Source organism: Ylistrum balloti, unplaced genomic scaffold (genome assembly GCF_031769215.1).
Source record: "Ylistrum balloti isolate Yb309-2 unplaced genomic scaffold, AGI_CSIRO_Ybal_v1 Utg369772, whole genome shotgun sequence".
In the NCBI taxonomy this organism is placed as follows: Eukaryota; Metazoa; Mollusca; class Bivalvia; order Pectinida; family Pectinidae; genus Ylistrum; species Ylistrum balloti.
The window spans coordinates 1,734,198-1,752,995 of NW_026781965.1; the positions used below are offsets into that span (position 1 = coordinate 1,734,198).

Consider the following 18,798-nt stretch of genomic DNA (forward strand, 5'->3'; position numbering starts at 1 on the left):
TGGTGCCAGACATGCAGTGAATGAATTGATTTTAGCCATTACACTTTTTATTGCCTGGTGAAATACTTTTAACAGATCTTGATGTGATTTCTGGACATATAACTATCAGTTTTAGTCATTCATGAGAAACATACATTTGTAAGCTGGAGTAGTTAAACAATATTTACATATTTATTTCAGAATTTGTTCACTTGTGCATGACAAAGATCTTGACACTGTATGGAGAAGCTCCCAGTCCCCCCTCATCAGTAATACTAGTCGGACACTCTATGGTAAGGCTAAATATATATTCCTCTTATAGAGAAGCTTTCAGTTGTTTCATCTGTAATACAAATGGGACAGTCCATGGTAAGACTGTATATATATATATATATGATGGATGGTTTTTGGTCCGTTATAAAGGGCCTTCGGCGTCCATCAGCTGAAGGGATTATCAAGACACCTAAATTTACACCACCGCTCTCCATTTAGATTTATAACTTTGTCTTATGTTCTGTGTATGTGATGTAATGTATGTAATAACTGTGTCTTGAAAAGGAGGCAGACTGCCCTATATGGGTAAGCTTTCATTATCCTTATTTATGTTATTGATGGGCTAATACAGGGAAGTTTCTACTCAGGATCTGTTCCTAATATAGAGACATTCAATTGTCCTAGCTCGGTATACATTGATTCAGAATCAGAAGATTGATGCAGTTGATTGATTTATACCTACGTACACTAAATAATGATGTTTAATTTTGTGTTGTAGGGCGGAAATATTGCACGAGCATTATTCACACTTCCAGATTTTGACCCCAGTCTAGTGTCTGTTATCATCACACAGGCAACCCCTCACCAAGGTCCTGGTATGTACAATGGATAACTTTCCTTTATGCTATAATATGGTACATTGTCATAAGTCCACTCTCTTAGCTGAGTATTTTCAAGAAGTTGAGTACTAAGGCTTCCCTTGAGCATATTTGTTCCAAGTGATACATATTTTTATACCCTACCATTTTATTGGGGGGTGGGGGCAATGTAGTGTTACCTTATCAGTCCCAGTGCGTCCACTTCTGAATCAATGTGATATCTCTCAACATATCTAAGAATCATAAAAAGTTCCTACACCAGATCATATCCTGGTTTGCCAAGGAGTGAAGGAAATCATGTCTTATATTTCCTGGTTATAGTGAATACTGAACCTACTTGATTGTATTAGTGATTACACAAAATCATCTCTGAAGTCAATATGTATACTCATTTGAAAATTAATAAGATACACAATGAAAGTGTTTTGATGAAAATATAAATCACAACTGCCTAACATTCCATTAAAAGGCTACATGATCAATTTATAAGTAACTTCAGCTATTAACTGATAGTGATTTTCCAGATGAACACTAAAAATAACAATTTTTACCAACAGTTATTCCCTTTGACATGAAACTCTCCACATTCATGACAACAGTGAACAATTACTGGGTAGATCACAGTAACAGCAGCTTAAGTCATGTGACCATTGTGTCAACTGGCGGGGGTCACCGGGATGTCCTTGTCAGGAACAGCTTTACCTCCCTTAAAGGGGTAGGTATGACTGGTTCATATCCAGCCAGAGTAGTGATAATTTCATTAACATCAGATATTTTCAACTCTTGTGTAATTTCAAAAGTGTAAGTTATTCAGTTTTCAATGTTAAATTTTCGACATTGTGTTCAAGTAGTAGTAATAGTGCATTTTTTTCTTAATTTTCATTTCTAAAAATATATTAAAAAGCAAAAATCTAAGATCCTTTGCTCTGTTGTGAACAAATAATATGTTCTTTTTTGTCCTAAAACATAACTACATGTATTTCAGTTCTGTCTCATATTTAAACTATATAATGATGTCAATAACCTTTTGCAGATAGTTGATGAGTCCAATGGAGTATACACATCAGTGAGTATCTACATGTAGTCATTAGACTTCAACCTCTTTGATTGCCAAATCACTCAGTAATCTGCTGCAGTAGTTCCTTGAATTAGTCATCAGACATTGTCCATAAACAATTATATTTTTATGTCTTTAGACACAGAATATCAGGAATTATGGTAATCATCAGCCCATTGTGGGGATCAGATGATAATTGTCAGCCCATTGTGGGGATCAGATGATAATTGTCAGCCCATTGTGGGAATCAGATGGTAATCATCAGCCCATTGTGGGGATCAGATGATAATTGTCAGCCCATTGTGGGGATCAGATGATAATCACCAGCCCATTGTGGGGATCAGATGGTAATTGTCAGCCCATTGTGGGGATCAGATGGTAATTGTCAGCCCATTGTGGGGATCAGATGATAATCACCAGCCCATTGTGGGGATCAGATGATAATCACCAGCCCATTGTGGGGATCAGATGGTAATTGTCAGCCCATTGTGGGGATCAGATGATAATCACCAGCCCATTGTGGGGATCAGATAATAATCACCAGCCCATTGTGGGGATCAGATGATAATCACCAACCCATTGTGGGGATCAGATGGTAATTGTCAGCCCATTGTGGGGATCAGATGATAATCACCAGCCCATTGTGGGGATCAGATAATAATCACCAGCCCATTGTGGGGATCAGATAATAATCACCAGCCCATTGTGGGGATCAGATGATAATCACCAGCCCATTGTGGGGATCAGATGGTAATTGTCAGCCCATTGTGGGGATCAGATGATAATCACCAGCCCATTGTGGGGATCAGATAATAATCACCAGCCCATTGTGGGGATCAGATAATAATCACCAGCCCATTGTGGGGATCAGATGATAATTGTCAGCCCATTGTGGGGATCAGATGATAATTGTCAGCCCATTGTGGGGATCAGATGATAATTGTCAGCCCATTGTGGGGATCAGATGATAATCACCAGCCCATTGTGGGGATCAGATGATAATCACCAGCCCATTGTGTGGATCAGATGATAATTGTCAGCCCATTGTGGGGATCAGATGATAATCACCAGCCCATTGTGTGGATCAAATGATAATTGTCAGCCCATTGTGGGGATCAGATGATAATCACCAGCCCATTGTGTGGATCAGATGATAATTGTCAGCCCATTGTGGGGATCAGATGATAATCACCAGCCCATTGTGGGGATCAGATGATAATCACCAGCCCATTGTGGGGATCAGATGATAATTGTCAGCCCATTGTGGGGATCAGGATAATCACCAGCCCATTGTGTGATAATTGTCAGCCCATTGTGGGGATCAGATGATAATCACCAGCCCATTGTGGGGATCAGATGATAATCACCAGCCCATTGTGGGGATCAGATTGTTATCATCAGCCCATTGTGGGGATCAGATGATAATCACCAGCCCATTGTGGGGATCAGATTCAGCCCATTGTGGGGATCAGATGATAATCAGCCCATTGTGGGGATCAGATGGTAATTGTCAGCCCATTGTGGGGATCAGATGGATAATTGTCAGCCCATTGTGGGGATGATAAGCCCATTGTGGGGATAATCTCAGCCCATTGTGGGGATCAGATGATAATCACCAGCCCATTGTGGGGATCAGATTGTTATCATCAGCCCATTGTGGGGATCAGATGATAATCACCAGCCCATTGTGGGGATCAGATTTTTATCATCAGCCCATTGTGGGGATCAGATGATAATCACCAGCCCATTGTGGGGATCAGATTTTTATCATCAGCCCATTGTGGGGATCAGATGATAATTATAAGTCCATTGTGTGGATCAGAGGGTAGTTGACAATATTCTGTTGTCAGTATAAGACAACCATTTCATTTGTATAATAAAATGTATAACATTGATATCATATTGTTAAGTATTTACAATAATCAGAGTTGAGTACATGTATTACATTGATATTATATTGTTAAATGTTTACAAAACTGTGTTAAATTGTTGCTTTTCAATCATATTATGACTTCAATTTGTACATTGTACTCCCACTCTAAGTTCCCTGATATACTAAGTATATATTTTCAGACCATGTCTGTCCCTAATGCTTGGGTGTCCACCGACCACCTGTGTGCTGTGTGGTAAGCTTGGCCGTGTCTAGCACTAACTATAACACATTCTCCTATCAACTGTAACATAGCAGTCATGGGTCATGTTAATACTGTCCCATCTAACATATTTACAAACAGTTCTTTATCACCAAAGTGAAGAAGCGATTATTTGGAATATGAACACTATGCTTAATCATATTGTAAAATTTAGTTATACCAAGTATGAACTAATTTTCATTTCTTCATTAATACTATACTCTCAGAGAGGACTTTTGAGTTTTCACTCATCTGTGTATATCTCCTGGTGTCAACCACATTCTTATACCTTACTATATATACACTATATATACAATGGCCCTTTGTGAAATTTGGTACCAATGTTTAACTGCAGATTACAGAATGCTAGAACTCCCCATACTCTTCCTTGTTGTAATTTGATAATTCATTTAGTCAGAAACATGAGATTGTAAGTAACAGTGGTTAAAAGTTACGAAAACAGTACACTACTAAAAACATAACAACTTTTGGGAAGTCTGACAAGCTTCTTGTTTGTCCAGTCCCATCATGTATCTTACTTAAAATTATTACCATTGATAGAATGGCGCTTCTTATTGGTGTGTTACCATTATTATGTTACTATGGTTATGATAACATTGCTATGATGCTATTGCTATTGCTATTGCCCAATCTCTTTCAAAAATGGTTAATTCCTATTATGATAATTAGGATTGCTGATTCACATAAACATTTTGATTCTGTTGTTTATGGGAGGTAACGGTATCATAAACATTATTTTATTTCTGTGATAGGTGTCGACAGATGGTGCTAGCAACTACACGGGCCTTGTTTGACATCATCGACCCCAAAACGTCTCAGGTAAGATTCCAGTGGTATCATTGGCTCTCTAATGTCTGAGGTGAGTTGACAGTGGTATCATTGACTCCATAACATCTCGGGTAAGTTCACCATGGCATTACTGACCCATTTGTGTTTACAGTAGCATCATTGACTCTACAACTCTCAGTTGCGATTCCACTGGTTTTATTATCCTCAAAGCAATTCAAGTCAGTTACCATTTCTCAAGGTATGCAAACTACACATTTACAGTATGTTCTTTCTCAAGCTTCTTGCACATATCATGGATGATAGGAAGTGAAGGGAGATAACCAAAGTTTTTCATACTGTGTGCTAGATTGCATTTTCAAATACACATCATTTTTTTTCTTTTTTGTTGTGTTATCATAGGTATTGTTTTTTAACTAAACAGTTTGAGTTGTAGTAAATAACTTAATATTTTAAATGTCTTAGTATGTTTTGAAATCTTTCAGGTTTTCAGGGTACATGCAGCAATGCCTGTATTGTTTTGCCTGATCATTGTTACTCAGCATCATTATGCTACTTCATTTGTTCTTAGAATTTTCCGTAACAAAAATTACACAAGTATTTATTTCACAAATTCCTCACTCTATTTGTTTCACCATTTTTAGCTTCAGAAGAAATCTTTCACAAATATTGAGTATTTAAACACATGTACATAAAATTTGTTTGCATTTCAGTGCCATTTGTCCAAGGCAAAGCTCATTACTACTAAAACACACACAGATGCTTTAACCTTTATTGTAATCAGGAAAAAACACTACCAATATATGTTACTCAGACAGAGTAGTTTTTCACCACACATCTTGACATATTAAATATAGGATAGAGTGTTGGTCTCATTTCAGTATATGTATGAGTATATTACAATTTGGTTTTTTTTAATCACAGGTTAGCACTGACAAAACCTTGAGGATGAATGTATTCCGACATCACTTCCTGTCCCATTCTGGAACCTTGCAGTACACTAAACAATTTCAAAGGGAAATAACTCTTAACTCCGCCATAAAGTGGGTTGAGAAGACAGAGAAATTGTGGGAGTTTGCGAGGGCTAAGGTAATGTTTAGTAAGTAACTGGTAAGATCGATTTTTTATATTGATTTTCGTTGATTTTGGCCTCTTCATATAAAAACCTTTTTTGTTACCAGTAAGTTTAGAAAAACATATAACTGATCGGCAGAAAGTTTGTGTATATTATAAAGAAAACATTGGAGACACGTACCCATGATCCTTGATAATAGAATATGTTGATATTTCTTTACATTCTAGGTGCATAAGACACATTATATAGCTGTACCTATCCGTAGAGATGGTGTTGACTCCCTGGTTGCCATCAGTGATGTGGTTGGTATCTTTATAATACCTAGAATTGAACTGGTAACTAAGAATGGCTAGATTAATTTTTACTTTATATGTCTGGATGTACTGAAATTGATGATGGAATACATGCAATCAATTAAGCTATAAGGCCATACAGGGTCACACAAGGAAAATGCTTAAAAATTTCAATTTTAACAAGATTTGGCTATAAATAGAGCACACTACATTGTATTGTCTCCACTGGTTCCAAAGCAGTGAAGTGAATAAACATCTGATTCTGTAGGTAGTCCCACACAAGTCACATCTTAAGACTGTAACTGGGTCACAGCAGTCTTGATGCTGTAGGCTGATTTGGTTGATAAACAGAGAGTATCAATGATTAGTAGAAATTGTAGAAAGTAGAAGAATATACTATTAATATTTGTATATGAGCAAGGTCATTTGCATATGTACATCATCATGTCCTGTTGATTCCTGAGCCATGAGATAAAGTGCTGCTTATTGAATTTGTTACTGAAGCATGAGATGCTTTTAAGACCTCTCCATTTCATGGTCCAGGGCATACAGAGTTAACCTTGTTAGTCATTTCATCATAATTTCATTTCCGCTCATTTGCTCTTAAGGGATACAGATATAGAACTATAAGTTCAATTATAAATTGATGACTTCAATTTTATTTCATGAGTCATACATACACCTTCTAATAAAACTAATGATAGATAAATATTCTGCTCTTCTCCATGGTTACCAGTAGGGGCATCTGTGTTGCTCTGACATCACTACTTATTGAAAGTTAATACATAAACTTAATCAGTAGTTAGAATTAAGTTTGTGATCTATTGGCACTTATAAACAAATAACCGGATAATTTTGTGCATGGTATTCTCCTTGCCTGCTGTAATGTAATGTAAGATCATGACTCTTGCAGTTAACTAAAGACTGGATCTGTGCTTGTAAGCTGAAGGAAGGAGAAAAACAATGGTAAGATCTCACATGTTTCAGTGATATCAGGATGTAAATTTTCAGGTCTTTACCTTTTTTTGACACAGAACTTTATCTTTGTCCTCTGTTTGGTTGTATCCTATTCTTTCATGCTGCATTGTGTTGTGTCTCTTTCTGAATCAATGCCCTAACTCTAGTTAGTTCTGAAATCAGTTTTTGTTTTATGTCAGATATCTTCATTATGTATTTCAATTATCATTTTCAGCAAAAAGTGTACCAACCTTTCTGACAGAGGACAGCTTGTACCACCAAGTAATTCAGGGAGAAAGGTAATCTCCATATACAAACAATAATCAAACATTTTTGGCCTGTTATCAAAATTTAATTCTTAAAAGTACTATTTCTGTATCAGAGTTTTTTGGAGATAATTTGTTAAATATTGTAGTATTAATGCAGATAAAATGTGATTAGATAAATTCATTGTTGTAGGTTGTCCATCTGGCATTATCAGAACTGGCAGATATGACACATGTCATCTTAATTGTTCCGGAATCTTTTGACAAGGTAAGTCATGAAATATAACTTACAAATCAGAACTGGGATTACACATTGTTAGAGAATGTCAAACTTGTACAGTTATTTTTAATATGTGTAAAGTTTATACAGATATCAAAAACAACTGTATTTTCATCAACCTTTACTAATAGTAACTGTAGATAATTCAGAAAATTGAGTATAATTTTCCTGGTTATTTAATTTCCATTTCAGGCAGGTCACTTGATGGTTGACCTGTACAATCAGGGTGAGCGCCATCTTGCCTACCGTATGCGTGGGTTTATAGATCTGTGTTTTGTGTTGACAGGTTGAGGTGATGGTTGACCTGTACAATCAGGGCGAGCGCCATCTTGCCTACCGTATGCCTGGGTTTATAGACATCATGATGACCTATCCTGAAAGTATCACTAAAAGTGCCAGCACATTGACCCTGTATAATGACACCTTGTTCTACAGCCTGACACTGCAAGGCATTGACACCTTACTGAAGGCCTACCGAGTCTATCTGCGACCAAAGAACTGTATCAAACAGAGCAGTCCTGGTAAGTAATCAATAACCTTGTTAACTCACCTGGCCAAAAGAGTCAAGTGAGCTATAGGGGCATTGCAGCATCCATTATTTGTCAGTCGTCTTTCCCTTTAACTTGCTTCTAATCATAAACAGCTGTGCAGATTTTAACCTAATTTGGCCTGCAGCATTGTGATGGAAAGGGGTAATAATTTAGTATAAAATTTGGTCTGGGCCTTCTCTGGAGCATGAGGGGCAGGGCCAAAAGAGGAAATTCTATCAATTATTTTAAAATCTTCCATCTTCTTTGGGAATGACAAGATATTGTCAAGTTTTAGTCTGAAGCATGCTTAGAAACTTGTTTTGTTTACATTTTTTGGCTTTGGCCACCTGAAGTGGGAAGGGCAGGGCCCAACATGGGAAATAGGGCAAATTCTTTAAAATTCTTTTCCCGTATGAATACCTAGTCGTAACTTTGATGTTGAGTAAAAGGGATGTATTATATGAAATGCCTGGACTCTGTCCCAATTTGGTCTGAGACATGCTTTAGAAAAGAGAATCAATTTTGTATGAACAACGGGTTTTGGCCCCTTTGATCAGGATGGACAGGGCCCAATTGTGGAAATAAAACAAATTCTGTAAGATCTTTCTTTTGGAATGATTCAACTTTGTCCAGATTTGATCTGAAGCATACAAAGAGAGCATCTATCCCCCTTGGGGAGGAGGGGCAGGTCCTAAAATGGGAAATAGATACAAATGTGTCAAATATTTTTCTTTAGTTTGAATAAAACAATTTCAGCAAACTAAACCAGGTGAATGATACAGGCCCTATTGGCCTCATGTAAAGAATAACATGTGTATATATAGTAAAGCAGAAATTTGGAGAATGTTGGAAAAGAAAAAAAGTATTACCATATTCTTGTTACAATTACAATTATAGAAGCTCGCCTTTCTGATAAAATATGCCAATTTTCATCTATTTCAGAATTGCACACTGGTAGTATGATGATGTTTCACGTCCCTTGGAGTAATGAGGACACATATTCCTTTAACAGGTATGAATAATTATCTCTTGAAATGTTAAGTTTATTCAGTGATTCAGCATACAGAGAGATTTTCTAAAAGTCGAAGTCACTGCAACTCTAAATATAAAATTAGTTTTTCCCCAATAACTTCAGTTCCCTTAGGCCGATCAGCCGCAAACTTCATACAGTGCTTCCTTACCAAAAGTACTTGTTTGGGATTGCTATTCAGGTCCGAAGGTCATCGTTACTATAGATAGGAATGTTATTGATGATACGATTTAAAAAACCTAAGAATCTAAAATAAAAATAAAAAATCTGAATGGAGTAACATTCACTTGTAAATTCATATCCCTGGTTTATGAATCCTCATTTTTTTTTAAACATAACATTACATTAGTTTTAATAAAGTGTTTGGAAAATATTTGGAGATATCTATGGGAATATTAATTTTACTTAAGTAGAACTTATACTATTTCCTAACTTTTTACTGTATGTAAAGAGTCACAGAAACTGCAAGATAACACAATGTACTACAAATGACATTCACTTCCTTGCTTTTACATCTATTTCAACATGTACAGCAAATACTCATCTTCACATTACAAATATCTACTCCCATTGTTCCATAAATCTCATCTCCAGAAACCTTGCTGGGCAGGCGACACACCCACTTCTGTAGAATTTTTTATCAAACTTTCCTATTCTTATCTTACCATCCTTTACTGACTTGTTTGTTGCATACTCTTACCTGACCTTTGTGAGCTCACTTGGTACTTTTGTTTCGATCAGAAATGACCAGGTTGGTAGCTTAGCCTTGAAACTACAGAGTGGTATGCCTATGAATGAGAATGATGGTGACCTAGAGCTGCGCGTCTACATTGATCCTTCCTGTACCTACCAACTGGACTTTGTAGCTGCTCCCTCCGACATGCTGGGACAGGTCAGTGTTAGCTTCTCAGTGTCTCCTAGCATTGTAATACCTCCTCAGGGAGTAAAAAGGTACAAATGCAAATAGAATTTATTGAAATTCTGACAGTTTTGACTCGAGATGAATAAAAAGCATCTGCAGTGAGGGCAAGGTAGGAATCATATTGATCCAAGTTTTCTGTACTTGAGTACTTATAGAATGGAAAGGCCGCAATAGCTAGTCTCTATACTAAAGGTATGTGCAACCTTGGATGATAATCAAAGTATGAGGTTTAAAGCTTCCTGTTTTGTGTTTACTACAAAGCCTCCAGTATGTTGTTCAGTGAGGTAGCTATAAGTTACTACAATGAGACTTTACCTCAAACAAACAAATAGCCCTGCCTTTCTGATAACGTGGAATGCAAATAAAGACATGATCAATTTGCTTTAATCGCCCTGGTTAAAGTGACTGGTACATTTCTTATGTTATGGAATTGTTAAGTAAGGTAGAGTTAGTGTTCTGTAAGGTAAGTAATGTACTTACTGTGTTTTAAGGTAAAAGATTTCCTGGAATTTTTAAATAAGGTAGAGTTAGTGGTCTGTAAGGTAAATAATCTACTTTCTGTGTTTTAAGGTAAAAGATTTCCTGGAATTGTTAGATAAGGTATAGTTAGTGTTCTGTAAGGTAAATAATCTACTTTCTGTGTTTTAAGGTAAAAGATTTCCTGGAATTGTTAGATAAGGTAGAGTTAGTGTTCTGTAAGGTAAATAATCTACTTACTGTGTTTTATGGTAAAAGATTTCCTGGAATTTTTAAATAAGGTAGAGTTAGTGTTCTGTAAGGTAAATAATCTACTTTCTGTGTTTTAAGGTAAAAGATTTCCTGGAATTGTTAGATAAGGTAGAGTTAGTGTTCTGTAAGGTAAATAATCTACTTTCTGTGTTTTAAGGTAAAAGATTTCCTGGAATTGTTAGATAAGGTAGAGTTAGTGTTCTGTAAGGTAAATGATCTACTTACTGTGTTTTAAGGTAAAAGATTTCCTGGTAGAGTTAGTGTTCTGTAATGTTACTTACAGATGATGATGTTATCATGATTTTATTCCTGTTAGAAAACAATAAAATGAATAAATAGAGTAGTTAGGGTTAGGGTTAAAGTCCTTAATAAGGCAACAAGACAAGGAGAAAGGTGTGATCCTCCTTAATGGTTGGAATTATCAAAGATAAACAAATTACTGTAGCTGGAGGGTTATTGATGCTAAAGTTCTGAAATATTGGCCTAATTATTTTTTTCTTGTGTGGAATGTACTTCTTTTTTCTTATTTGATATAGGTTATCAGAGGTACAAACTTTGTTATAGTTTGAAGGCATTCTTTTAAAATTGTAACAGTTATAAATCTAACACAACTTATGAGGATTAGAGGGTTTGTTAATGACAATTAAGGTATCAAAGAAAACATATTTGAAAGGTATTCTTCATTTATTGCTTGACCTCGTGGATTTTTCCTGGGTATTCTGATGAGTAAGACCCTTTATGCTGAGCCATCTGGGCCAATGAGACTGATTGATATTAGCTAAAATAGCTTGTTTTGCACTTGCTGTAAAATAAATAAAAGTTTTGATATGAATATTTTATAGATGTTTTTGTTATATACACCTGAAATGATGAGATCTTTCCACATCTCCTGTATACATGGATGTTATGATATTTGTCAGTGAAAAATGGAGACATTGAATGTCCTGGTAATATTAATGTTGATTTGTGCTGTAAAGAGTTTTTGTTTGAAATTTAAAACATTTTTAGTTCGGACTAAGGTGAGCTTATGCCTTAACATGGTGTCCATTGATCGCCTGTACATAATTTTTTTAAAACATGTCAGTCATGACAACTGAACAGATTTAAATTTGGTTAGAAGCATCATTATATAAATGGTGGGTGTGACCCCCATAGGACCTGAGGGGCAGGGCGAAAAAGGGAAAATTTTTACTAATTCTTTAAAATCATTCTTCTTTTGTAGTAATGTCAGGTTTCTGTCCAAATTTGGTCTAAAAATGCTTGGGTAGGAACTAAAAGGAGAAACAGATACAAATAATTAGAATTCCTTTTCAGTTAGTTTGGATGGAAAAAATACATCTAAACAGAGCCATGTGATCAATACCTGTCTTATGGGCCTCTTGCTTTTATTGCAAAGATTTTTACAAAGCATATGTGCTGGCTGAAATGCTGTGCATCCTTGGTCTGTTGTCCATCTGTCTGTCTATCCGTCGTCCGTCCATCCTTCAATAACTTTTGTTATTGCTATTTCTTGAAAAGGTACTGGATGGCTCTCTCTCAAATTTCATATGAAAGTTCCCTTTATCCGTAGTTATGCCCAGTTAATTTCGGATCTGATCAAAACAACAAAATGACCGAAAGGCAGCCACTTAGATTTTGACTATTAAAGTTTGTTGTCACTATTTCTAAGAAGTACTGGATGCATCTTTCTTAAATTGCATAAGTAGGTTCCCTTTGGTCCCTAGTTGTGCCCATTTGATTTGGGTTTGAACAACAACAGAAAATGGATGGCAGGTGACCATCTTGTTTTTAACCTTGAAAGTTGTTATTGCTATTTCTTGAGAAGCACTTGATGGATCTTTCTGAAATTTCATATATAAATTATTTTTGGTCCCTAGTTGTTGTGCCCTTCTAATTTTGGGACTGATCAGAAATACCAAATGGCCAACGGGTAGCCATCTTGGATTTTGACTTTGAAAGTTTGTTATTGCTATTTCTTGAGAAGTATAAAATGGATCTTTCTTTAATTTCTTATGTAATTCCCTTTAGTCCCTAGTTGTTCTAATTTGATTTTGGGACTGATCAGAAAAACAAAATGGTCGATGCACATCTTAGATTTTGACTTTGAATGTTTGTTATCACTATTTCTTTAGAACTGCTGTATAGATTTTTCTCAAATTTCATGTTTAGTTTCCTTTAGGTCCCTAGTTGTGCCTGTTTGAGTTTGGGACTTACAAGAAAAGAAAATAAACAAAAGGCAGCCATCTAGGATTTTGCCTAGTATAGATTGTTATTGCTATTTCTTAAGAAGTTCTGAATGGATTTCTCTCAAATTTCATACTTATGTTCCCTTTGGTCTCTCCTTGTGCTCGTTTGATTTTGGAACTGATAGGTGGCCATTTTGGATTTGGCATGTAAAGATTATCATCGCTATTTCTGCAAAGGAATGTTTAAGTGTCCTATCATTGAGAGCAAAATCAGAGAAGAGAATGGAAGGGAAAAGGTCCAACTTTCAAAGAGCATATAAAGATAAAACAATGGTGGGAGCCAAGATCCCTCTGGAATCTCTTGTTATTTTTCTTGAATTACGTAAGTCATCATTATATAAAGGCTTCAGTCTTCTATATACCCATTGTTGTAAAACCGTAAACATACTGTATTTGGCACAAAATGTCATGTTTTGGCAAGTTAGTGCCATGATGAATTCTCGCTTCCTCAATTAACAGAAACTGTAATTAGCACAATCATATTTAAACACAATTTTTTCAGCTCAAAAAGTACCAAAATAAGATAACTGCTAAAATATGTATATATCAGTTATCATTTTTTTCTCTTTACTGTCTTAAGTCTTCTATATAGCCACTAATTAGTCTCCTCTCTATTGGCTTTAGTGTTTTTAAACCCACTAATTACCTTTCTCTGTACTGGCTTTAGTCATCCATATACCCACTATTTAGCCTTCTCAGTACTGGCTTTAGTCTTCCATATACCTACTATTTAGCCTTCTCTGTACTGACTTTAGTTGTCCATATACCAACCATTTAGTCTTCTCTGTACTGACTTTAGTTGTCCATATACCAACCATTTAGTCTTCTCTTTACTGACTTTAGTCTTCCATATACCCACTATTTAGCCTTCTCTGTACTGGCTTTAGTCTTCCATATACCCACTATTTAGCCTTCTCAGTACTGGCTTTAGTCTTCCATATACCTACTATTTAGCCTTCTCTGTACTGGCTTTAGTTGTCCATATACCTACTATTTAGCCTTCTCTGTACTGGCTTTAGTCTTCCATATACCCACTATTTAGCCTTCTCAGTACTGGCTTTAGTCTTCCATATACCCACTATTTAGCCTTCTCAGTACTGGCTTTAGTCTTCCATATACCCACTATTTAGCCTTCTCAGTACTGGCTTTAGTTGTCCATATACCCACTATTTAATGTTCTCTGTACTGGCTTTAGTCTTCCATATACCTACTATTTAGTCTTCTCTGTACTGGCTTTAGTCTTCCATATACCCACTATTTAGCCTTCTCAGTACTGGCTTTAGTCTTCCATATACCCACTATTTAGCCTTCTCAGTACTGGCTTTAGTCTTCCATATACCCACTATTTAGCCTTCTCAGTACTGGCTTTAGTCTTCCATATACCCACTATTTAGCCTTCTCAGTACTGGCTTTAGTCTTCCATATACCCACTATTTAGCCTTCTCAGTACTGGCTTTAGTCTTCCATATACCCACTATTTAGCCTTCTCTGTACTGGCTTTAGTCTTCCATATACCTACTATTTAGTCTTCTCTGTACTGGCTTTAGTCTTCCATATACCCACTATTTAGCCTTCTCAGTACTGGCTTTAGTCTTCCATACACCCTCTAATCAGCCTTCTCTGTACTGACTTTAGTTGTCCATATACCTACTATTTAGTCTTCTCTGTACTGACTTCAGTTGTCCATATACCTACTATTTAGTCTTCTCTGTACTGACTTTAGTTGTCCATATACCTACCATTTAGTCTTCTCTTTACTGACTTTAGTTGTCCATATACCTACCATTTAGTCTTCTCTTTACTGACTTTAGTTGTCCATATACCTACTATTTAGTCTTCTCTGTACTGACTTCAGTTGTCCATATACCTACTATTTAGTCTTCTCTGTACTGGCTTTAGTTGTCCATATACCCACTATTTAGCCTTCACAGTACTGGCTTTAGTTGTCCATATACCCACTATTTAGCCTTCTCTGTACTGGCTTTAGTTGTCCATATACCCACTATTTAGCCTTCTCAGTACTGGATTTAGTCGTTCATATACCCACTATTTAGCCTTCTCAGTACTGGATTTTGTTGTTCATATACCCACTATTTAGCCTTCTCTTTACTGGCTTTAGTTGTCCATATACCCACTATTTAGCCTTCTCTGTACTGGCTTTAGTTGTCCATATACCCACTATTTAGCCTTCTCTGTACTGGCTTTAGTTGTCCATATACCCACTATTTAGCCTTCTCTGTACTGGCTTTAGTTGTCCATATACCCACTATTTAGCCTTCTCTGTACTGGCTTTAGTTGTCCATATACCCACTATTTAGCCTTCTCAGTACTGGATTTAGTCGTTCATATACCCACTATTTAGCCTTCTCAGTACTGGATTTAGTTGTTCATATACCTACTATTTAGCCTTCTCTGTACTGGCTTTAGTTGTCCATATACCCACTATTTAGCCTTCTCTGTACTGGCTTTAGTTGTCCATATACCCACTATTTAGCCTTCTCTGTACTGGCTTTAGTTGTATTGTTGTAGATTATAGGCGACTCCTCTGATACAGGAAAGAGTCACTGTTAGTGTGGACCAGTATTTTCTACCTGTATTTATTAATTCCTACGCCCTATAAATGTCTATTGGTGAAGATTTTTGAGACCTGTGATACAGGAAACAGCCACCATTAGTGACCTCTACTGTTACACACAGAATAATATAACCCCCTTATCACCTATTGATAAAATACTGTTTTATGTACTGGGTTTATCAATGTTTAAATGAAATGATTTACTCGTCCCTTGAGTGTATTTAAACGATTATCCATGATGTGTTTTACGGTTGTTATGGAGATGACAATGACAGTATCCTATTGTACTTGTTCGTCCCTGGCATAGATTTACATTGTGTCTCTATGTACATTGTAAAAGCTTGGTATTGAATCTCAACTCATTATTTTTAATTGTCCCATTTGATCAATTTTTGTAATTGTCTTCATATTGAAATAGGTTGATTTAAATGAACACATTTTGAATTCAGATTTACTTCTTTTGTTAAAGTGCAAATACTGCTAGCTTGCACATTTGAATGAGATTTTAACAAATCACACATGTATAAAACACATCCAAATGAACCACACCTGTGTAAGACACCTGAACCAAACCAGAGTGGGACACATGTGAATCACACTGGTGTAGGACACATCTGAACTACTCAAGTGTAGGACACATCTATACCGCATGGGTGTAGGACACACCTGAACCACACTGGTGTAGGACACAGGTGAACCACACTGATGTAGGACACAGGTGAACCACACTGGAGTGGGACACATGTGAACCACACTGGTATAGGACACATCTGAACCACACCTGTTAGGACACATCTGAACCACACTGGTGTAGGACACATCTGAACCACACTGGTGAAGGACACATCTGAACCACACCTGTTAGGACACATCTGAACCACACTGGTACAGGACACATCTGAACCACACTGGTGCAGGACACAGGTGAACCACACTGATGTAAGACACATCTGAACCACACTGGAGTGGAACACATGTGAACCACACTGGTATAGGACACATGTGAACCACAACTGTTAGGACACATCTGAACCACACTGGTGTAGGACACATCTGAACCACACTGGTGTAGGACACGTCTGAACCACACCTGTTAGGACACACCTGAACCACACAGGTGCAGGACACAGGTGAACCACACTGATGTAAGACACATCTGAACCACACTGGAGTGGGACACATGTGAACCACACTGGTATAGGACACATGTGAACCACAACTGTTAGGACACATCTGAACCACACTGGTGTAGGACACATCTGAACCACACTGGTGTAGGACACATCTGAACCACACTGGTGTAGGACACATCTGAACCACACCTGTTAGGACACATCTGAACCACACTGGTGCAGGACACATCTGAACCACACTGGTGAAGGACACATCTGAACCACACTGGTGTAGGACACATCTGAACCACACTGGTGCAGGACACATCTGAACCACACTGGTGCAGGACACATCTGAACCACACAGGTGCAGGACACATCCAAATGAACCAGACCTGTGTAGGTTAAATCATCAACTACACTTGTGAACTACACCAAGTGAACTAAACATAGTAGATTGTGCAGATTATGAAACGATGGTATGCTGGAACAGACTTTGACAGGCTATTTTTGCTAAGGTAGATAGGTATGAATTGTATTGAAGCTTGGATGTCCTGGAAGGTCTATAGATATTTCTGTAATGCCTTGCTGATTCATCTGTATGAAACATGTAGAAAGGAATGCCTTTAGCATGTTTTACAATTGAATTTGGGAATTTGTACATAGTTTAACTACTCCAGTGTGGGACCGAGTGGATTAAATCTTGGTGTGGGTGAAGTAGTACAAGGATGTTACTATGACAGTATACCTCCAAGAGCACTTCTGGATGGTGGGTGTTGTTACAAATTGATTACATGTGGATGACTTGAGAGAATCTCTGATCCCTGATAAGTCAGGTACCCTGAGAAACCAAGGACTCACCAGTCCCCTGTTGTAGAGACAGCCTGATTTGTTCATGATATCAACATTCTGTGTGACAAAGTTAAACCCAGGACTAGTGTACTAATAACACAAACCCAAGACACAAGTTAAACACAACAGTGGGGGAGTTCATTAAAATTGTCCCATAACTGAAGACTCAGATTACTGTTTCATATATCAGAGATTTTCAAGTTAATTTAGACATCATAAACATAATCTTTTAAATATTCTGCCTGGGAAGCATGTTTGATCAACTCGAGGTTGCCTGGTGCATGTCTGATAGTGAATGTGTTAGAGATAAGATTATCTCCTAATAACCAAAACTATTCAATTTACGATTTGTATATTTTGATGAATATAGTTATAGATCCAATGTTTTCTATGTGTCTGTGTGGTTTCACTAACACTCAGGTTGTCATGGCACGACACATACCAGTCATATTTGTTGTTAGGTATCTAACCAGTCACTTATGGTCATAGTGATTGACCAGTAACTGGTCACATGTGGTGTAAGGTATGATGACCAGTCATGGTGACTAAAATGTGACATATGGTGTTAGGTATGGTGACCAGTCGTTTGTCATCACGGTGACTTATGGTCACATGTGGTGCACTGTATGGTAACCAGTCACTAGTTGGCATAGTGACTCACATATATGGTGTTAGGTATGGTGACCAGTCACAGGTAGTCATAGTGACTAACTGATCATATGTTATGTTTGATACAGTGACCAGTCATCAGTCATCATAGTGACTAGCTAGTAACATGTGGTGTTTGGTATGCTGATCGGTCACTGGTCTTAAAGATGACAGCCTGGTCATATGTATTGTTAGATATGGTGACTAGTCGTCATAGTGACTTGCTGGTCACATGTGCTTTGTAAGGTATGGTTTAGTGACAGGCTGTGTTAGTGACTTACACTTTGGTCGTAAGAAGCTTGGCATTCACCAGTTGGCAATCATATCCCTGTTTGCTTTACAGATCAAAGGAATTCAATATTGACAGAAGAAAGAATTATAATATACTCAAATGTACCTTTGGTAATAGTTTAATGTTGTCTTGAAGACTAAATTA

The 18,798-nt window shown here is 37.0% G+C and overlaps 1 protein-coding gene across 1 annotated transcript in view; it reads left to right on the top strand.

The window, feature by feature from the left end:
- Window positions 1-18,798, top strand: part of LOC132543916 (GPI inositol-deacylase-like) — a 48,499-nt gene that overhangs the window by 5,631 nt on the left and 24,070 nt on the right. Inside the window, exons 7-20 of the mRNA XM_060207468.1 lie at window positions 181-272; window positions 752-848; window positions 1,409-1,566; window positions 1,885-1,917; window positions 3,982-4,034; window positions 4,814-4,880; window positions 5,772-5,936; window positions 6,150-6,224; window positions 7,129-7,181; window positions 7,408-7,471; window positions 7,632-7,706; window positions 8,005-8,239; window positions 9,191-9,260; window positions 10,020-10,170. Of these exons, the coding sequence (XP_060063451.1) occupies window positions 181-272; window positions 752-848; window positions 1,409-1,566; window positions 1,885-1,917; window positions 3,982-4,034; window positions 4,814-4,880; window positions 5,772-5,936; window positions 6,150-6,224; window positions 7,129-7,181; window positions 7,408-7,471; window positions 7,632-7,706; window positions 8,005-8,239; window positions 9,191-9,260; window positions 10,020-10,170 (1,388 nt within the window). The remainder of the gene's footprint in view (window positions 1-180; window positions 273-751; window positions 849-1,408; window positions 1,567-1,884; window positions 1,918-3,981; window positions 4,035-4,813; window positions 4,881-5,771; window positions 5,937-6,149; window positions 6,225-7,128; window positions 7,182-7,407; window positions 7,472-7,631; window positions 7,707-8,004; window positions 8,240-9,190; window positions 9,261-10,019; window positions 10,171-18,798) is intronic.